Source organism: Rhopalosiphum padi, chromosome 4 (genome assembly GCF_020882245.1).
Source record: "Rhopalosiphum padi isolate XX-2018 chromosome 4, ASM2088224v1, whole genome shotgun sequence".
Taxonomy (NCBI): domain Eukaryota; kingdom Metazoa; phylum Arthropoda; class Insecta; order Hemiptera; family Aphididae; genus Rhopalosiphum; species Rhopalosiphum padi.
The window spans coordinates 15,363,644-15,380,149 of NC_083600.1; the positions used below are offsets into that span (position 1 = coordinate 15,363,644).

Below are 16,506 nucleotides of genomic sequence, written 5' to 3' on the forward strand. Positions count from 1 at the left end.
CCTGAATTGCACTAGTGCTGTGATTAAAACAATAAAATAAATAATAATAATAATAATGCATTTTTACACAGAGGTATATATATATATATAGTATGTGTTGAGTGTTTGATAATAGGACTGAAGTATCTTTGCCCACGTTGTAATACATTTCGATATTAATCATGGTGTGTTAAATCGTGTATACCATTGCTAGTGTATTGTCTGTGTTATTATATATATGTAATTTTTTGTCTTTTTTTTTAATGGACGCATTTATATCTACACGAATTATATGTATTGTTGTGAAATATCACGTTGTCACTTAAAAAAATGAGGAGATCTTTTTTTTAACGGTGTGCCATGTTTATATAAGTGGTGGACTGGCGGAGTCTTTTGTTTTGTTTTAGGTGCGTAATAATCGATGGTGTAAAAGAACAACCGATTTGAATTCTGTTTTTATTGTACACCGCGTTTTAATGTACATAAAAAATTAATCGTATGCAAAGCGCGATAAAAACGAGAGAAATAATTATAGTGTGTATAAATGTTGTCAAGATAGTATTTTGTGTATATAGGTATATAATATGGAGTTTTCAAACGCTTTTTGTCACATCATATAAATATCTATCTTTACGTTTATTTAACTTGAATATTGTCATACACTCTGGATGTGACATTTTCGATAATTGCAAATAGTCGGAAGACCGATACCTGTCGATGGCATATTATTATATTAGTATTGTTATAATATTAAAGAGTTTATTAACAGCGATCGAAGCATATTAAAGCGTATATAAATAAGTGGCGATATAACAATAGTGTTATATATACTCACACAACAGGTCGTCGAAGTCGGCCAGTGAAATGTACACGTGGAGACGGCTGTCAATAATCATCTGCCAAAGTCCGAGACGAGTCATCAGTGGTCGGTAAGTTATCGGGCCGTCAGCCAAAAATGCACCGTAAACCCGGTAAAGTTCTGCCAGATGCTCGTTGTACACGCTGAGTGCGCATTCTGCGTCTCGGAGATCCGGTTCCAAGTTCAAAGCTGGAGTGGTGACCACACCCAGTTTCTCCTTACACTTGGCTGCTATATTCAGGACATGATCTGTTAGGTCGTAACCACATTTCGTTTCTTGGTCCGCCAACTGGATGTCGGCCCGAACCAGACGGTTCGACGTGGTTGCCTGGAAACCGCGGGAATCAATAGAGGACTCTTGGTCGTGGCTTCCGGAGGCCACTAAAAGTTGACAATTTGTAGAAATGGCGGTGATGGGTTTGTACGAAAGACGACGTTTACGACCGGGGGTCGACACACCAAGTTTGTGACTCATACTAGAGGTGGGAGTAGGTGTTTCCGGTGAAGTTTCATAAAGGACGTTGTCACGAAACACGAGACCGGAAGCCTTTGGTGGCCGACCGGTAGATAAGACGATTTCACATGGACCGTCCAGAGAGTCGTTCGCCCAGCGTCCCGTCACCGTTGTTCCGGTGTCCGCCGAATAGAATACACCCAGACCTGCGTTGAGATTAATATTGTGTATTTACATTATACGAATAAGATTGTTATGTACATAATGTCATATATTGTGAATTGAAAATAGTTTTTGTTTTGAACACGTCACGAAAAATTAAATATGTTATGTACTAAATCGTACAGATTAAGAACACGTGCATAAGTGAACTTTTACTGTCAAACATTATGTGTCTCAATGTTAATTATTCAACGATAATTGACGTTTAATTTTAAATTCCGAAAACCGTTCAAACATCGGGTGATTGTAAATTTATAAATAGTTTGCTTACGATGAATTTCTCGACTAAAGTGCGAATCACACGCATATTTATATAGATTAATCATAATGTGCATTATTATTATTATTATTTGATGATATCGCAAAGAACTTCATGAAATGTTTGTGCATCTTTGTTATGTCACGCGGTATACTGTCAAAATGATGTCCTCATATCTAAGATTAAAGTCCATTATTCAAATTGAAATAACTCCCCGTATATAGGTTTCGTAAACTTAAGATACCACTTCAAAGTTTGACACTTCTATGAAACGTATATCATTTCAATTGCACTCGGTATGTTATTAATTTAACATAATAAGTTATTATTATGCATAAGTTATTGTAACTTCCTAGAGATTATTTATTATTTTGTCCTGTATTGCTTATCCTTACCGTGTTTGTTTGATTTTGACCATTGGCCAGTGTACTTGTCACACAAGCATAGAAGCACAAGTCGGTCGTAGTCTCGAGGATTGCTATTCCATTCGTATGTGCCTGTACCGTCCATGTGCCCGTCCACCCAATCACCTTCATATACCTGTCATAAGTATTATATTATTATAATATACGTTTTTATAGTATATTTATTATATGAAAATGTATTTTTGAGATATAAATTTAATACATACCATAATTTATCATAATATGGAGTATGAAAAATGCAAATACGGATGTGATTAGCAGGACATCCTATACTCGAATAATCGACCAGAATTATAATAATTATATTGTACTGAAAACGCGTGTTATTTCTCAGTTTATGTATTTTCCAAAATGTCTGATTAAATAGTAATTATTATTTAAAGAAGATATATAACTTTTGGTGTTATTCAATAAAATATTATATTATTATATTATATTCGATATTTACCTATTATTTTACTAGTTTATAATCTGAATAATTCACATAACTAATTTATAATATAAGAAAAATAAATAATTTCGTCTATTGGTTTAATTGAGTATAATAATATACTATAGAATAACACGTAAAGGTTTAAAATAATTTGTGAAATCTTGTCAGTGTTTACATCACTACAATATTATATATCGTAAAACAATACGATAATATCATAATTTAAAATTTGTAGGTAAACTATATAAAATAATATTAAATTTTAATATCAAGGTTAGAAAAAAATAACCAGAGAAGTAAAAAAAAAGAGAATGAAAGAATATATCTGGATATGATATTAAAACAAATGTGTTATATGTATTTTTGTTGAAATACGGAATTAATTAATAAATATACTATAACTGTTATAGCGTATTATTTAGCGTTACCATATCATTTTTTTTACGTTTCGATGACCGCTAAAGGACAAGTCTTTGTAGAAAAATGTAGGTACCTACATCGGCAACATCATATCACTGGCCATAACTCATTAGTCACAAAGTAATAGATTTGGCTCCGCGTGAATGCGTTATTTCGTATTTTTAATCGGTTACATCGTATTCCACAATAATTTAAATTGCATCACATAGACATTTTTAAATTTGAACAATTTTTGCGTTCTTAATAATATGTAGTAAACTTCTTGATTGACAGCAGTAATTATTTACAAAAAAGTTTTTTTTTTAAATATCAAAATGCTTAAACACCAATTTTCATATATTTAATATAGCAAGCGTACCTACTCGAGACTATTATTTACAGACAGCTTTTGACAATATTAAACAACGATCAATACAAAATCGTGAACAAAATTATGTATGTGCCATCATATATTCATAATGTTTAATATTAATCCCCGTAAATCTTATTTGAACTACAAGCATACTATTATAATCTTGTCGATTTTGAAATAAAATATATTATTACATATCACCTAACTTTACAGAAAAAGTTCGACCACGCGTGTCTACAGAAATATGATTTCAAGTTACAAAACCAAACGCACTTTACTCTCATAATTGCCTGTTAGACTAGAAACTATGACAATTACTACACCATCACCAGACGGTGTTTTTAAGTTTACTCACTTCCAACATTGTCACATGTTATAATGCTAATACGGATACCGTACGAGAAGAATCATATTTAAGATTTTTTTCTTTCTTTTATTGGCATTCTGTTCCACACAGAGTTATTGTCATAATAATAAAAAAAATAATAATAATATATTTATTATTGCGTAATGCCATTACGCCTTTCGCGTCTCCTGTCCGAATATTCCTCAAGGAATTTAATTCCAAACCAAACACTGTGCGATCGACAAAGAGTAGTTCACCGGCGGCGTTTTATCGCGAGTTCAATGCGATTACGCCGACGAATTTCTTTTAAATTATTTTCCGAATCTTCTCACGTAGTGCACACCCATTTTCTCGCGAGTCCGCCGAGGACAATATATTTATACAGATACACGCACACACGCACGCACGCACGCATATATATTGCATTTGAGATTGTGACTCGGACCAATGCTTGCATACGACGTCGTGTAGTATTGATGTGTAAATTACTCGCGTATATTTTGTATACATTTTACAAGACTTTTTTCACGCACCCTTAATCATAATATACTTACGAGTGACTTTATTGAAAAAGCTTATACGGCAAGCACACCGTAGTATGTATGCGCGCATATTATAATGTACTGCATTATTTATACGTCATATTATTGTATATAATGGAAAAGTATAAATATTTTTACCAAGTCGTAGCAGTGATGATTTTTAAGAATTGATGAATGTATAGTATTGTTGTATGTACTTTAGACAAAAAGTATGTACACACTAACGGCAACGTTAGTTCCCAATTTGGATTTCTAGCGATTTATGTATAATGAAATACGAACATTTGGGTTTTAAAACAGTAATTTCCGGTTTTTTTTGTGACCAATTATGTTTACAAGTTTAGTGTTTATGTGTTGTATAATATGTATTTTACCCTCGTCCGGTCAATTTTAGAACGATGATCTGGATTCCGTTAATAAGATAACTTTATAACCGATTTTAAAATCGAGTTTTGAGCATGTCGAACCGGCCTCTAGATTGTTAGCTATAAGATTATTAATTTATATAGAATAGCAATATTTTATTCACAAGTATATTTAATGTACTATGTGCCCATTAGGACGTAGGCCATTCTAAATATGAATAATAAAATCTGTTTATTCTGTCTTCGAAATCAAAATATATTCGACCGAAACGCTGTTCGCCGTTTTGTTTACATTTCAAATAAATCTATAATAGAGCCGGTAATATATCAGGTAATTGTATATTAGCTACAGCTTCGGTATTATTATCGTATATAGAATGATACTCGCATAAGGCTCAGCACGTGTTTACGACCGGTTGCTATCAAACAAGATCTCTGTGTGGTATATGGCGCGTATAGCTCAAGTAAGCACAATCTCCCCCTCCACCCCGCTTTATCGCTTGAAACTCGAGGCAATTATTTATTAGGATAAACGCCAGCGGGCTAGCGACAATTAAAAGATAAATTCGTACATTTCGGACATTTATAAGGCGTTGTACGCAGACTCGAAGAAAACAAAACCGTGTGTTATGATAATAATATAGTCGAGTGAAATGAAAAAGAAAAGGAATTACAACAGACATTTCATGAAACGTGTTTGATTAGACGAATAAGGTAACATTTGATTGGTCGAACTAAGCGTTTTGCGCACGGACCAACGATCGCGGGAAGTGTACACTGCGCCGTATGGGAAGTATTGTACAATTTTTTCCCGTAAAATTTCGTTTAATCCAACAGAATTCGACACTTATTACGTATAACCCGAAGTAAACTCACGTGGTCGTTTGGCCACACTGTCTTGCCGCGGCCGTGCTGGCGGCCGCGTGCCCAGCCACCGGTGTACCGTGTCCCGTCCGGCCAACTCGCAGTGCCGCTGCCGTGCGGCCGCCCGTCCACCCAGTCACCGGAGTAATTCAACGCGCCGTCCGGTTGACCGACGCAGCAGGAAGTTTCTCCGCGTCCGTTCCTCTTGCCGACGGTCCACTCGCCGCTGTACCATCGGCGGCCGTCTTCGCAGGACACGTGCAGTCCCCTGCCGTGTCTCAGGCCCTTCAGGAATTCGCCTCTGTACCAACTGCCGTCCAGCCATTTTATGAATCCCCTGCCCTCGGGAATACCGTCATTCAACTGTCCCTGTGGATGTGTGACAATACTTTTCTCTAAGTGATCGTGAACCATAAACGGTCAGGTCACCGTCGAGGTGTTGGTCAAGGACTACATATATATATATATATATATATAATGTCTCGCGCATTTATTCGGTACTGCGCCAAAATTAAATTAAATACGATGTACCGGCGGTTGTCAACGAAATAGGCATGTGAATTTTATGAACAACGTCCGACACGCTATAAAACGTGATACAGAAGAACAAATATTTTGGATAGACTACGGTTACTTGGAATAATATGGATAGAACACATAAATTACTAAACAGTCATCTAAGGAGTTGAAGATACTATTAACTTCCCGGAGATCTTGAAAACGAGTAGAGCTAAGTTAATTGGACATATTATTATATTTCACCATAACAACGAGTCCAGGTATTCAGTAGAATAATAGAAAGTGCCATAGCGCAGCAAAAGACCACTCCTTGACTTCATTAGTCAAGTAATAAGACGTTGACCGAAAATCACATTGTTAGTTGAAAAGGAAAGTGGGTAAATGCGAAGAGTGGAGAATTTCTGCCAATTAGCCTTTAGGCTGTTACCAAAAGGAAGTCTTATATCAAGTAAAGTTAATATTAGGTTCTTAAGATACAAATATGTATTTGTTAACTTATTATGTTGATATTCGGCTGTGAACGTGTTACCTCGTAAATGACGCCGCGTTCAAGGCATAAACGTCCCTTGTTGTGTGGGATCCGTTCGAACAATTGTCCTTCGAAAACGTTACCCGATTTATACGTTAATCGACCTATATTTTGTGTTTCACTGATTGTTTCAAGTTTTTCCTGCATTTCTGTGATTTCCGATGACGACAATTGTTCTTTGCTTTATAAAAAATTGGGTTTTAAAAATATAAATAATTATTGTCATCTAAACGCGACGGTAAAATAATGTTTAACTATCGTTATTAATATAATTAGTAATTACACTAAAAAATACTAAATGCATTAAATTTAAACGCGGTAATGTTTTACAAATTATTTCTGCTTTTAATGTTACTTAAGATTAAAAAATTATCTCGTCTTACTGATCAATAACATAACCGATCATCGAATTGTAAAATGCAGCATTCAATTTATGATGGGTTTTATCCCGGGCGATTTCAGAAAGCGGCCACTTGTCATCGAAGCTTTCCAAAAATCTAAATGATTTTACCGGAACCCCTGATGTGAATATTCGAATGAAAATCAAGTAACATAAAATATAATATATTATTATGTGAAATTATATAATGTAATTTTTTCTCACTAATTTAAACAAACCTATTACATATTATTTGTTCGACTTTTATCATAATCGCAAGTCACTGACATTTTTATTAATATTTATTATGGAGAAATTGATTTTATTTTGCACATTACAAAATGTTGCATGTTAGTGGTGTGCATAGTATTTTTTCAGTAGAAAAATAATGTAGAAAAAATTATTACTATCACGTGTGTTTGAACTGATCATAACTATATTAATGTAATAGGATTTGAACACAACACTAAGTAAGATGAGTACTGCATTATGTTGTATTATGATATATTACAGATTCTATAGTATACTTTTTTGATAACGATAGTTATATAAAATATTTTGGAGAATGTGAGTTGGGAAAATTTATATAAATATTTGATTATAGTTATCTTATAATTTATAATCGTTATTATTATTAAATTTAAGCGTTACAGTTTTATTTACTTAACATTTGTTTATAAATCTTTTATTTGCAGTGCTCTATTTTCGGGGTCACTGAAATTTTTATTATAATATTATGAAAAATAATAACATGTTAGTAATAAACAAAATAATAACACAATAACATAATAATTATTTTTGATTAGCTTTTCAAAAAATAGGTTTTCGGGTTCTCTTATGTATATAGTTATTAATTATTATTATTAATATAAAACGAAAACCTCCAGCTAATGTGCACGAGGTGTTCAAAAGTTTTCAGATAACTTCGATATTATTAACGTTTATATAAACTTAAGTTGTGCAATTTAAATGTTTTAAAACTGAATGTTTTTGGAAAGCGTATAATCGATTATTCTTATCTATGCGTTTATATGAGCGTATTAAACGTAGTCTTCGCTGATAATTCCGTTCAGGTAACTAACAGATTACGTTTTCAAATAATTTATAGAAGACGCATTGGCATTGAATATAATAGCGACTGTAATTAATTGATTATTAAGCTCGGTTTACTCAGATTTTACGAGTATTTCATTGGCCGTTTTAGGAATTATGAGTTGGACCCAAGCCAGTTTGGTGTGTACAGATTATATTATACATTATATTCATCCAACAATATCCGATGTCTCTTGTTGGTATGATATGTATATGTTGTCCATGGTTACGTTACTATTGCGCATTAATAATTTTTGTTCCGCGATATAGGTTAAGATGTATTTTAGTACAAAATATTAATATTTATTTTAATCTTTATTTTCAAACGGCCCGCATTGACGTTTACTTGCACTTAACGCAATTGCTTACACTCTGGAATGGCAGAGGAATTTAATTTGACCAAAAGCCCAATACATTATATTATCTTACACGACTCCGATATACTTTATACGACAGATAGAGGAAAAATATAACTAACAATAATATCTTAGATATTATTTCTTCTATGTCGAGGTATCTTCTTTCTTTCTTTTTTTTTTTTTTACTATTTTGCAACGTATATATTCAAGTATCAATTTATTTAAACAGGAATGATTTATATTTTTATGTAAAAAAGGAACGGACAGAATATTGTACGGACGGGTGTTGGGTACTCGTCGGAGCTTGGTATTTTAAGTGCACATAAAAATAATTTACGAGTTAAGATTTTTAAAATGTATTAATACATATTATTATATGGTAACGAATATGATATGAGTAACATCGTATGGTCGACGTTTTATGGAAATTATATTGCGTCTATACAATTCTATAATAAATAATATATGGAAATAACTATGCTGAAAATATTAAGATGATTAATGATTATAATAACTATAGAATTGTTCAAAATATTTGTATATTGCTCACGGATTACCGATAATGTGGTATAGTTGTATTTTTAATATTTTTGGAAAATACCAAAAATTACCTGCTTATTGTAACAATACTGTTTTGTATAGAATTTTTAATCTAAGGAAATACTCAATATCAATAATTGAGACGTGTTATATCCTAAATAGTTTTTTCAGGTATTTTAAAAACCTGTAGATCAATAATTATGTTTAGGAAATTCTGTATTATGTAATATTTAAATTTATATATTAAAATATTTTAGCATATTTTTATTTGTTATTAAATAATATTTTAATTTATATGTGACTGATATTTCTTACTTTGAAGTTAAAGAGTAATCATAATTTTTATATTTAATATAAAAGTACATCATACCTTAAACAATAATAATAATACGTTATAACATTCATTATCTGAATATTAAAATATTTTCATTGAATAGTAAACTAATTGCATTTAATTTATTTAGTCTTATTAATATGAACAATTTTTAAATTCTGATATATTGTACGGTTGTTTTTATTATTCAAACAACTTCACTTATATCAGTTAAAACTTTAATAATGTGTGTTAAAAATGTAAGTATAAGTTTTTATTATACAATTGAATTTTAGAATTTCAAGCGTATAAAATAGCATGTCTTAAATAACAGTCACGGAAGTACTTTAAAATAATACAAAGACCATTTGTGATGAACATTAATTGAACGTGCACTTTTTATATAAAAATTGAGTGAGTGCAATTTAGAACAGTAATGTCTAAAGAACAAATATATTTTGGCATACTTATACAATTTTTTAAAAAAGTTGAATAAATAAAAGAAAAAAACGCTTATTAAAACCATTTCCTCTGAGAATTTACCATTTTTTCATTTTTAATGTTTATAAAGTACCATAAAAAACGTTTTAATTTTTTAAACGAGCAATGAACAAAACTAACATCTACAAGGTTTTTTGGTGTATATTATTGAATGTTTTTTTATCGACTGCTTTAATTATTTTACTAAACATATTTTACATTGCACATTAGATTATGTATTGTAATTATATGACAAGCAAATATATAATTTGTTTTATGTCAAAATGTTGAAATTTTCAACTTAGTAGACTAATATATTCCAGTAGTATATATTTGTATGTTCACAGTACTTTGTCATACAAAGTTGATGCAGTTCTTTTTATCATAAAGTTGTCGCTTAATCAAAAATATTTACGGTATGTACCTTATCACACATGTTATTGTTTAATAGATAATGTCTACACACAAAGTATTTACATTCTATATAATTTTGATTTTTACAAATATTTTAAAATCCTATATTTTAAACATGTATGCAAAATAAAAAAGAGCTTTTCTTAAGTTTAAAAACAAAATGTATCAATAAATAATTTATTTATACATTTTGTGTTCTTTTATTGCGTACTTGAAATAATTATTTGCAAAAATTAAATTTTTCTCAAGAGTCGAGATTTTATTCTATTATATATTATATACTATATTTTATATATTTTATATATATTATATATATACTATATTTTATTTTATTTACGGTGTGGCAGCAAAAATGTATAACCAAAGATTGTAATCTCTCTGTAAAAAGTTGTTGTGAATCTACAAATACTATTTATCTCAAATAAACTGATATTGAAATCTTGCACTTACCTTTTTGTTCTTCGGAAGAAGTCATTTTTATTACAAATTAAATTTAAAGTGTTTTCTGCAATGGAAATATCTGCGATCGAATTTAGATTTGACAATCAGTAAGTTATAACTAGGTATAATGGTCACATGGCAACTATTACTTAAATGTTACCATTTTTATTGTGCGTTGACTGTATCTGTTTGATAAGGATTTTTTAAAAATGTTCCTATCTTTTTTTTCATTTAGACCTCGTCTAGTAATCAGAAAAAAAAATATAAAATATGTGCTGTTGTACAAATATTAAAATATACATGCACACACACACACACACACACACACACACACACACACACACACACACACACACACACATACACACACACGTCGTTTAACTCTAGCTGGCTTGTCCCTTAAAAGAACAAGTTTAAAATAAGACTGCCAACGAAGTCAACGAACTTTTCCAATAAATTATGACAAGCGGAACAAAATCGAAACTCTGCCATCACCGCCACGCTGTCATATATTATCGGTCCGGGATACTTATTTTTCAATGCCCGAGAAACGAAACCGTAAATGTTTTTTGGTATGTTTAAAGTTGTACCAACTGACCCGGATACGCCACCGCCACTATCGTTGCCTTTTTTGCGGATGTCGAACGTCGAAGACGAACTTTTTCAGACTCACCCTGGGCTACCCATACATTATAGTGCGAGGTTTTCGTCTCATCAAGGTGTACTAAAACCCACTGTCTCGGTAAAAAAAAAAATAAACTTTTCGTTATACTTGTCCACATTTATATTTTAAACCGAAAGACCGTTTTTAAATCTGACCATAGTGTTTAAACCGGAATGACAACGGTGATTGATGATCTGAAGCGATGTGACATAGTCAGTTTTCGATATTATTATCATACATTTATATTTATATACGCCGATAAAGTATATGGACGACATATCACTAGACATTAAACTGTAATGAATAGTGCCATCACGTTTCGAGAACTTTTTACAAGTTTGTAAAAATAATATCGATTTATAAAAATTAGTCTTTATGATAATTTAAGCTAATTTATTTATATTTTTCAGGTGCGTTTTTATCAACATTGATAGAAATTATGTACAGATTAAGTATGTATACGAATTTATTCAAAACCAACCTATTTTCTATGTCGTTCATTATTTTGGTTTTCGCATATAAGCGTTTGATCGACAGGCTCCCCGTGACAATTCTTCGGTACTCTTGAATAGAGTTTAAATATTTTTACTCGATTTACATATTAAAATTAAGCTGTTCTGTAGAAACATTAGCACTTTAGTTACAGTAATTTCCATATTTATCGTTTGAAGAAATGGTAGTAGTTAACTTAATTATACCCGTGAGATTAAATTGAGACGACAAGCTCGTGTGTGAAATAATCATTACCTAATCTAAATCCCAACGAATGTTTGCTAAATTGCATACTGCCGCTGCAGCGTACGAATAATGAATACAAATGTATGGTGTGAATTATTTTTGGTGACACACACACACACATAGGTATATAGGTATATAGTCAACCATTGTCAGAGACAGAGTTTGCATAATTTCATATAACATTTATTACAATAAATTAAAGGTTAGTTTAACGGTACACATTTTCCTTATCTAAAATGTATAATATATTTTTTATACAATTTTAGTAGGTAAATAAGTAGTATAATATATTATATAATATACATATATATATATTTATATAACTATTTTTATTACTTTTTTTTTGTTATTTTATTATATCAGAAAAATTAACAATTTGAATAAAAATAATAATATTTGAAGTTTTTGATCAAATAATAATATATGAAACATAACACGTCATCACTGTACAAAATATGGAAAATAGTATCGCAAAACATAAACAAAAACCAACACATATATTTTTAAGTATATGACTCATAATAAAGTTTAAATTAAATGTTTAATTTACAACAATCAAAAAAGGCTAGAACAATATTAATTTACGTGGATAATAAATTATATTAATATTTTAATGGAATTATAATATAATTTAAGGTAATATTACTGTACTGAACGCAAAATATAAACTAGTTTTGTTCATATTTGATTTTATAGCGTTATAATTTACATAAACAGCGCACCATTAGTAGTTATATTTATATATCAATATGTAATCGTCATAGACTAGAATGAAAGAATGTTTAAAAATTAGTATACACGTGCTGTACATAAATATCAACCGTAAGTAATATCATTTTTTAGCGTAATTTTATACAATACATTTAAAGAACAAATCAAAACAATAACAACATTTAGAGCAAAATAGTTTAGTAGTAGTATAGTAATTATAATAATAATAATAATAATAATAATAATAACCTATGGTTTTATTTATTATAAGTTATTTTTCTCGAATAATGTTTATAAACACATAATTTTCATGGACTTTTGGAATGTCTGAAAAAATGTTTATCAAAATAATAAGCAAATGTAGAATTTTTACAAGTGAACAATATAAGTCCATCACTGTACGTCATTATTCGTTTGTCGGGTTATCGACAATAATGTACAATATGACAATAATAATATTATATAATAGGTATAAATCATAACATATAATATAATATAATCATTGGTCAATTGGCCGTAAACTCAATACGTATATTAGGTATAATATTATAATATATATATATATATGTATATACGGTTGTGTAATATAATTAAAAAAAAATTATAAATTCCGTTATATTTAAGCTAATCAGTAACTTTTTCAATTTTTTTTTTATTAGACATCCAATAATAATAATAATAATAATAATAATAATGATAGTTATAAGTAAATACACGTAAAAAACTGTACACGTTCGGAAAAGAACGCGTCGCCGACGGACACCCGCGGTTCAAGTTTAATATTATATACATAGACTCGTTCGCATGGTAATAATATAAATATTAATAATAATGAAAACAAATCGTCTTTGCGCGATATTGGTATATTGTACGGCGGAAAATTAATTTTGGTAACATATTGTGTATGTTGTGCGCGCACAGTGTTCGTGCGCATTTCATCGATACGCTTAGCTGCACGTCCTCGGACGTGGTTTAACCGTCGGCGACGTGGTGTGTAATATTTTTTGTGGGGGGGTATTTTTTCTGATTATTTGGTATGTAAGTCGTTCGGTTGGTTCGGCGGCGGCTGTACTGCAGGCTCGCGATAGGCTCCCTTGGTGTCGCCCGTTTAGACGATCATCGAGTACAGCGTCCGGACGGCCAGGTCGACGGCGAACGCGGTCGTCAGCAGGGCGGCCCTCGTCGAGTGGCTGGAGCTGAGTCCCAACACGGCCGAGAGAGGTCCCAACAGGCGGATGGGTATCTGAGTGCCGGAACTGTGTCCCCGTTGTATGGCGGCCGGATGTTCGCCTGCAAGGACGGACAGAGAAAACAAAAAAAAAAAAAAATATAAAAAAAAGACCATTTTATTATAAATTCGACACTCGCGTAGGTACATTATAATATAATATTATTGTTTTAGACTAGACAAGGAAGAGAGGTATGGGGGAACGGGTCTCGCGTTTCTGGGATTGGCTCGTAATTTTATTCCACCCCTCACCGCTCTTGCGTTGGTTTAAAATCGTGTTTCGTCATTTTTACGACGATCAGCAGCACACTATCTAAGGTTTTCACTGCGGCAATAAATATAACGAGTTTCAAAGACTAAAATATTTTTTCGGATCAAATTATAGGTAGTATAGTATACTACTTAATTTAATGGTATGTGCTATTCGATAATAGTTAATAATATAATAATCTGACGAAAATAATTTTGGTTCGTTGTACTGTGTTTTTTACAACCTTGTCAAAATGTTTGAAAAAAAAAGTGAAAAATAAATAAAAATAATAGATGGAGATATAAAAAACACGAAGTAGTGATTAACATTTTAAATTGATTTAAATTAATAAATTCGATAAAATTTTAATCTAAGTACAGATCATTGTGATGCGTACAAGTAATTTACAAATATATGTTGATATGTTTTAGAGGGCTTATCTATTTTTGTCACTATAGTTTCTACTCTCTAGATCACCGCGCGTCCGCAATAGCGCGACCATTCAAGTGACGTGTCGAGCGGGACAGGGCCGTGTTATTATTACTTCGGTACACAATAACGGTGGATCGAATTACGGTGTTGTACAACTTGTAAACGAGCCGGTGTTCTGTGACCGATACACTATATATGCATAAAGATTGTAGTTGGAAAAACGAGAGCTTAGAAAACAGACAACGTCCTATGAAATCAGCCGATGACTCCAATTTAATATAAACAGAATCGCTGCTGGAATTACTATTTTATATTGGTATATATTTTATTTCGATTATATTACTTCACTGTCGACTCCCCAGTTCAGACTGGGAATAGTAATTTTAGCCTTCCCTGTATCCCTGTTTATATATGTACATGTATATATTTCAATCGCGTGCTTAAGAGGCAATCGTTTCGAATATGGTACGGCGATCCTGTTCAACAATAATTATTTTTTTTTTCTCTTATTGTTTATGACAAACGGCGTTCGAAAAAATGAACATATGACGGAAATCGATATTGTATGTTCCCGGTAAGATCATTGCCATACTATTCTGTGCCAATCTAAAATAAATGTTTTTCAGTATATTTCTCACGAGTCCGATCCAAATAAATTTAAGTTTTATATTGTAGTACTATGCGTTTAACTTTATTAATTTCTTAGTCTCGAAAAATACAAACTTGTTATGAAAAATTATACGAAATAACGAATTAGTATTTGAAGATAAAAAATATAAGTTAAGAATAATACAAGTTAAGAAAAATATAAGACTAATAAATAACAACTTAATTTTATTTTCCAGTTTATTGTGTTTACTGACTAATTGAAAGTTTTACTTTTATATTTTATAGTTGATCACGAACACTGGCTATCAGAATCAATGAGGTAGTGTTTGTTTAATACTATACAAACACAGTTTCAAGTTATTTATTTAAAAAAATTAATTTACTTAAGTTTATGTTTTAAATGTAAATATAATTAAATCGTATTTTTAGCAACACGTTTTAAATTGAACGAAAGACCAAAGGAAATTTTACAGTTTTAATATATTACATATTCAAAAATATGTACTTTCTAATAAATTATATAATATAAATGTACTCAATTGTATAGAAAATAATGTTTTATTTCAAAGTAACTAATTTATAAAGAACTAACTTTCATCTTGTTAAATTAAATGCAAAACTTAAGTAAGTTATGTAGACTTTAAACATTTAAATTTAAATGTATGGTAAAAGTTTATTTTTAATTAAGCGTTCGATTTTTTTTTCAATAATACATCAGGGAACACGCCGATTATTATTTATTGTTTAAATACTTAAGAAATCACACTAATGCCTTGGAGTATAATATTTTCAAGTTAACTTTTTCAAAGTTCTATACACAGGAGCAGTTGCGAATACCATATGAATATTAATGAGCTCTCGGAAGTACTTTTAGGAGATATAATTTCCTATGTTCGCGTTTTATGGAACAAGATTAGTGGAATAAGATTAATCGTTTATTGTGTTCACATTTTCGAATATCCGATGAGTTAGCAATTTTATAGTATTGAAATTAAATTTTCTATCGCAAGAGCAGTTTTTGAAGTTGAAATTTCGGACGGCAGATCGATAAAGTAATCCTAAGAAGTGATTTTTTTTTTTATCAAATTGATACTGTGAGGCATGGACGCTATAGGTGTTTATTTACTCAAGACTAAAGTATCATTATCCAATGTTACGTTTAATTGATATGTTTTGAATAAATGTACAGTTAATGCACTCGTTTTAAAATCGTATTATACAATTTGCAGAATTCAGTATTTGCCTAGCTCTAATGTTTTCTAATGTAAAACTAAGAACAAAAAAATGA

General features: G+C 30.9%; 2 protein-coding genes across 4 annotated transcripts in view; both read right to left on the reverse strand.

The window, feature by feature from the left end:
- Positions 1-800: 800 nt before the first annotated feature.
- Positions 801-10,620, reverse strand: LOC132928751 (radial spoke head 10 homolog B-like). Its single transcript, XM_060993615.1, has 6 exons — positions 10,596-10,620; positions 6,952-7,087; positions 6,569-6,749; positions 5,533-5,889; positions 2,169-2,313; positions 801-1,498 (listed from the first exon to the last, which is right to left on the reverse strand). The coding sequence occupies exons 1-6, from the start codon at positions 10,618-10,620 to the stop codon at positions 801-803; spliced, it is 1,542 nt and encodes a 513-aa protein (XP_060849598.1).
- A 1,791-nt stretch (positions 10,621-12,411) lies between these two features.
- Positions 12,412-16,506, reverse strand: part of LOC132929569 (lachesin-like) — a 396,933-nt gene continuing 392,838 nt past the window's right edge. For 2 of the 3 annotated variants that reach the window (XM_060995009.1, XM_060995008.1), the window contains exon 7: positions 12,412-13,989. In XM_060995009.1, coding sequence (XP_060850992.1) covers positions 13,808-13,989 — 182 coding nt within the window. In that variant the 3' untranslated portion in view covers positions 12,412-13,807. The remainder of the gene's footprint in view (positions 13,990-16,506) is intronic. The other variant, XM_060995011.1, reaches the window with a different exon arrangement.

Coding starts and splice junctions, on each gene's coding strand:
- LOC132928751 (XM_060993615.1), bottom strand. CDS start 10,620: ATGACTTCTTCCGAAGAACAAAAAG. Junction 7,088..10,595: donor TTCTTCCGAAGAACAAAAAG/GTAAGTGCAAGA, acceptor TATTCACATCAG/GGGTTCCGGTAAAATCATTT. Junction 2,314..5,532: donor CAGTGTGGCCAAACGACCAC/GTGAGTTTACTT, acceptor TACTTATGACAG/GTATATGAAGGTGATTGGGT.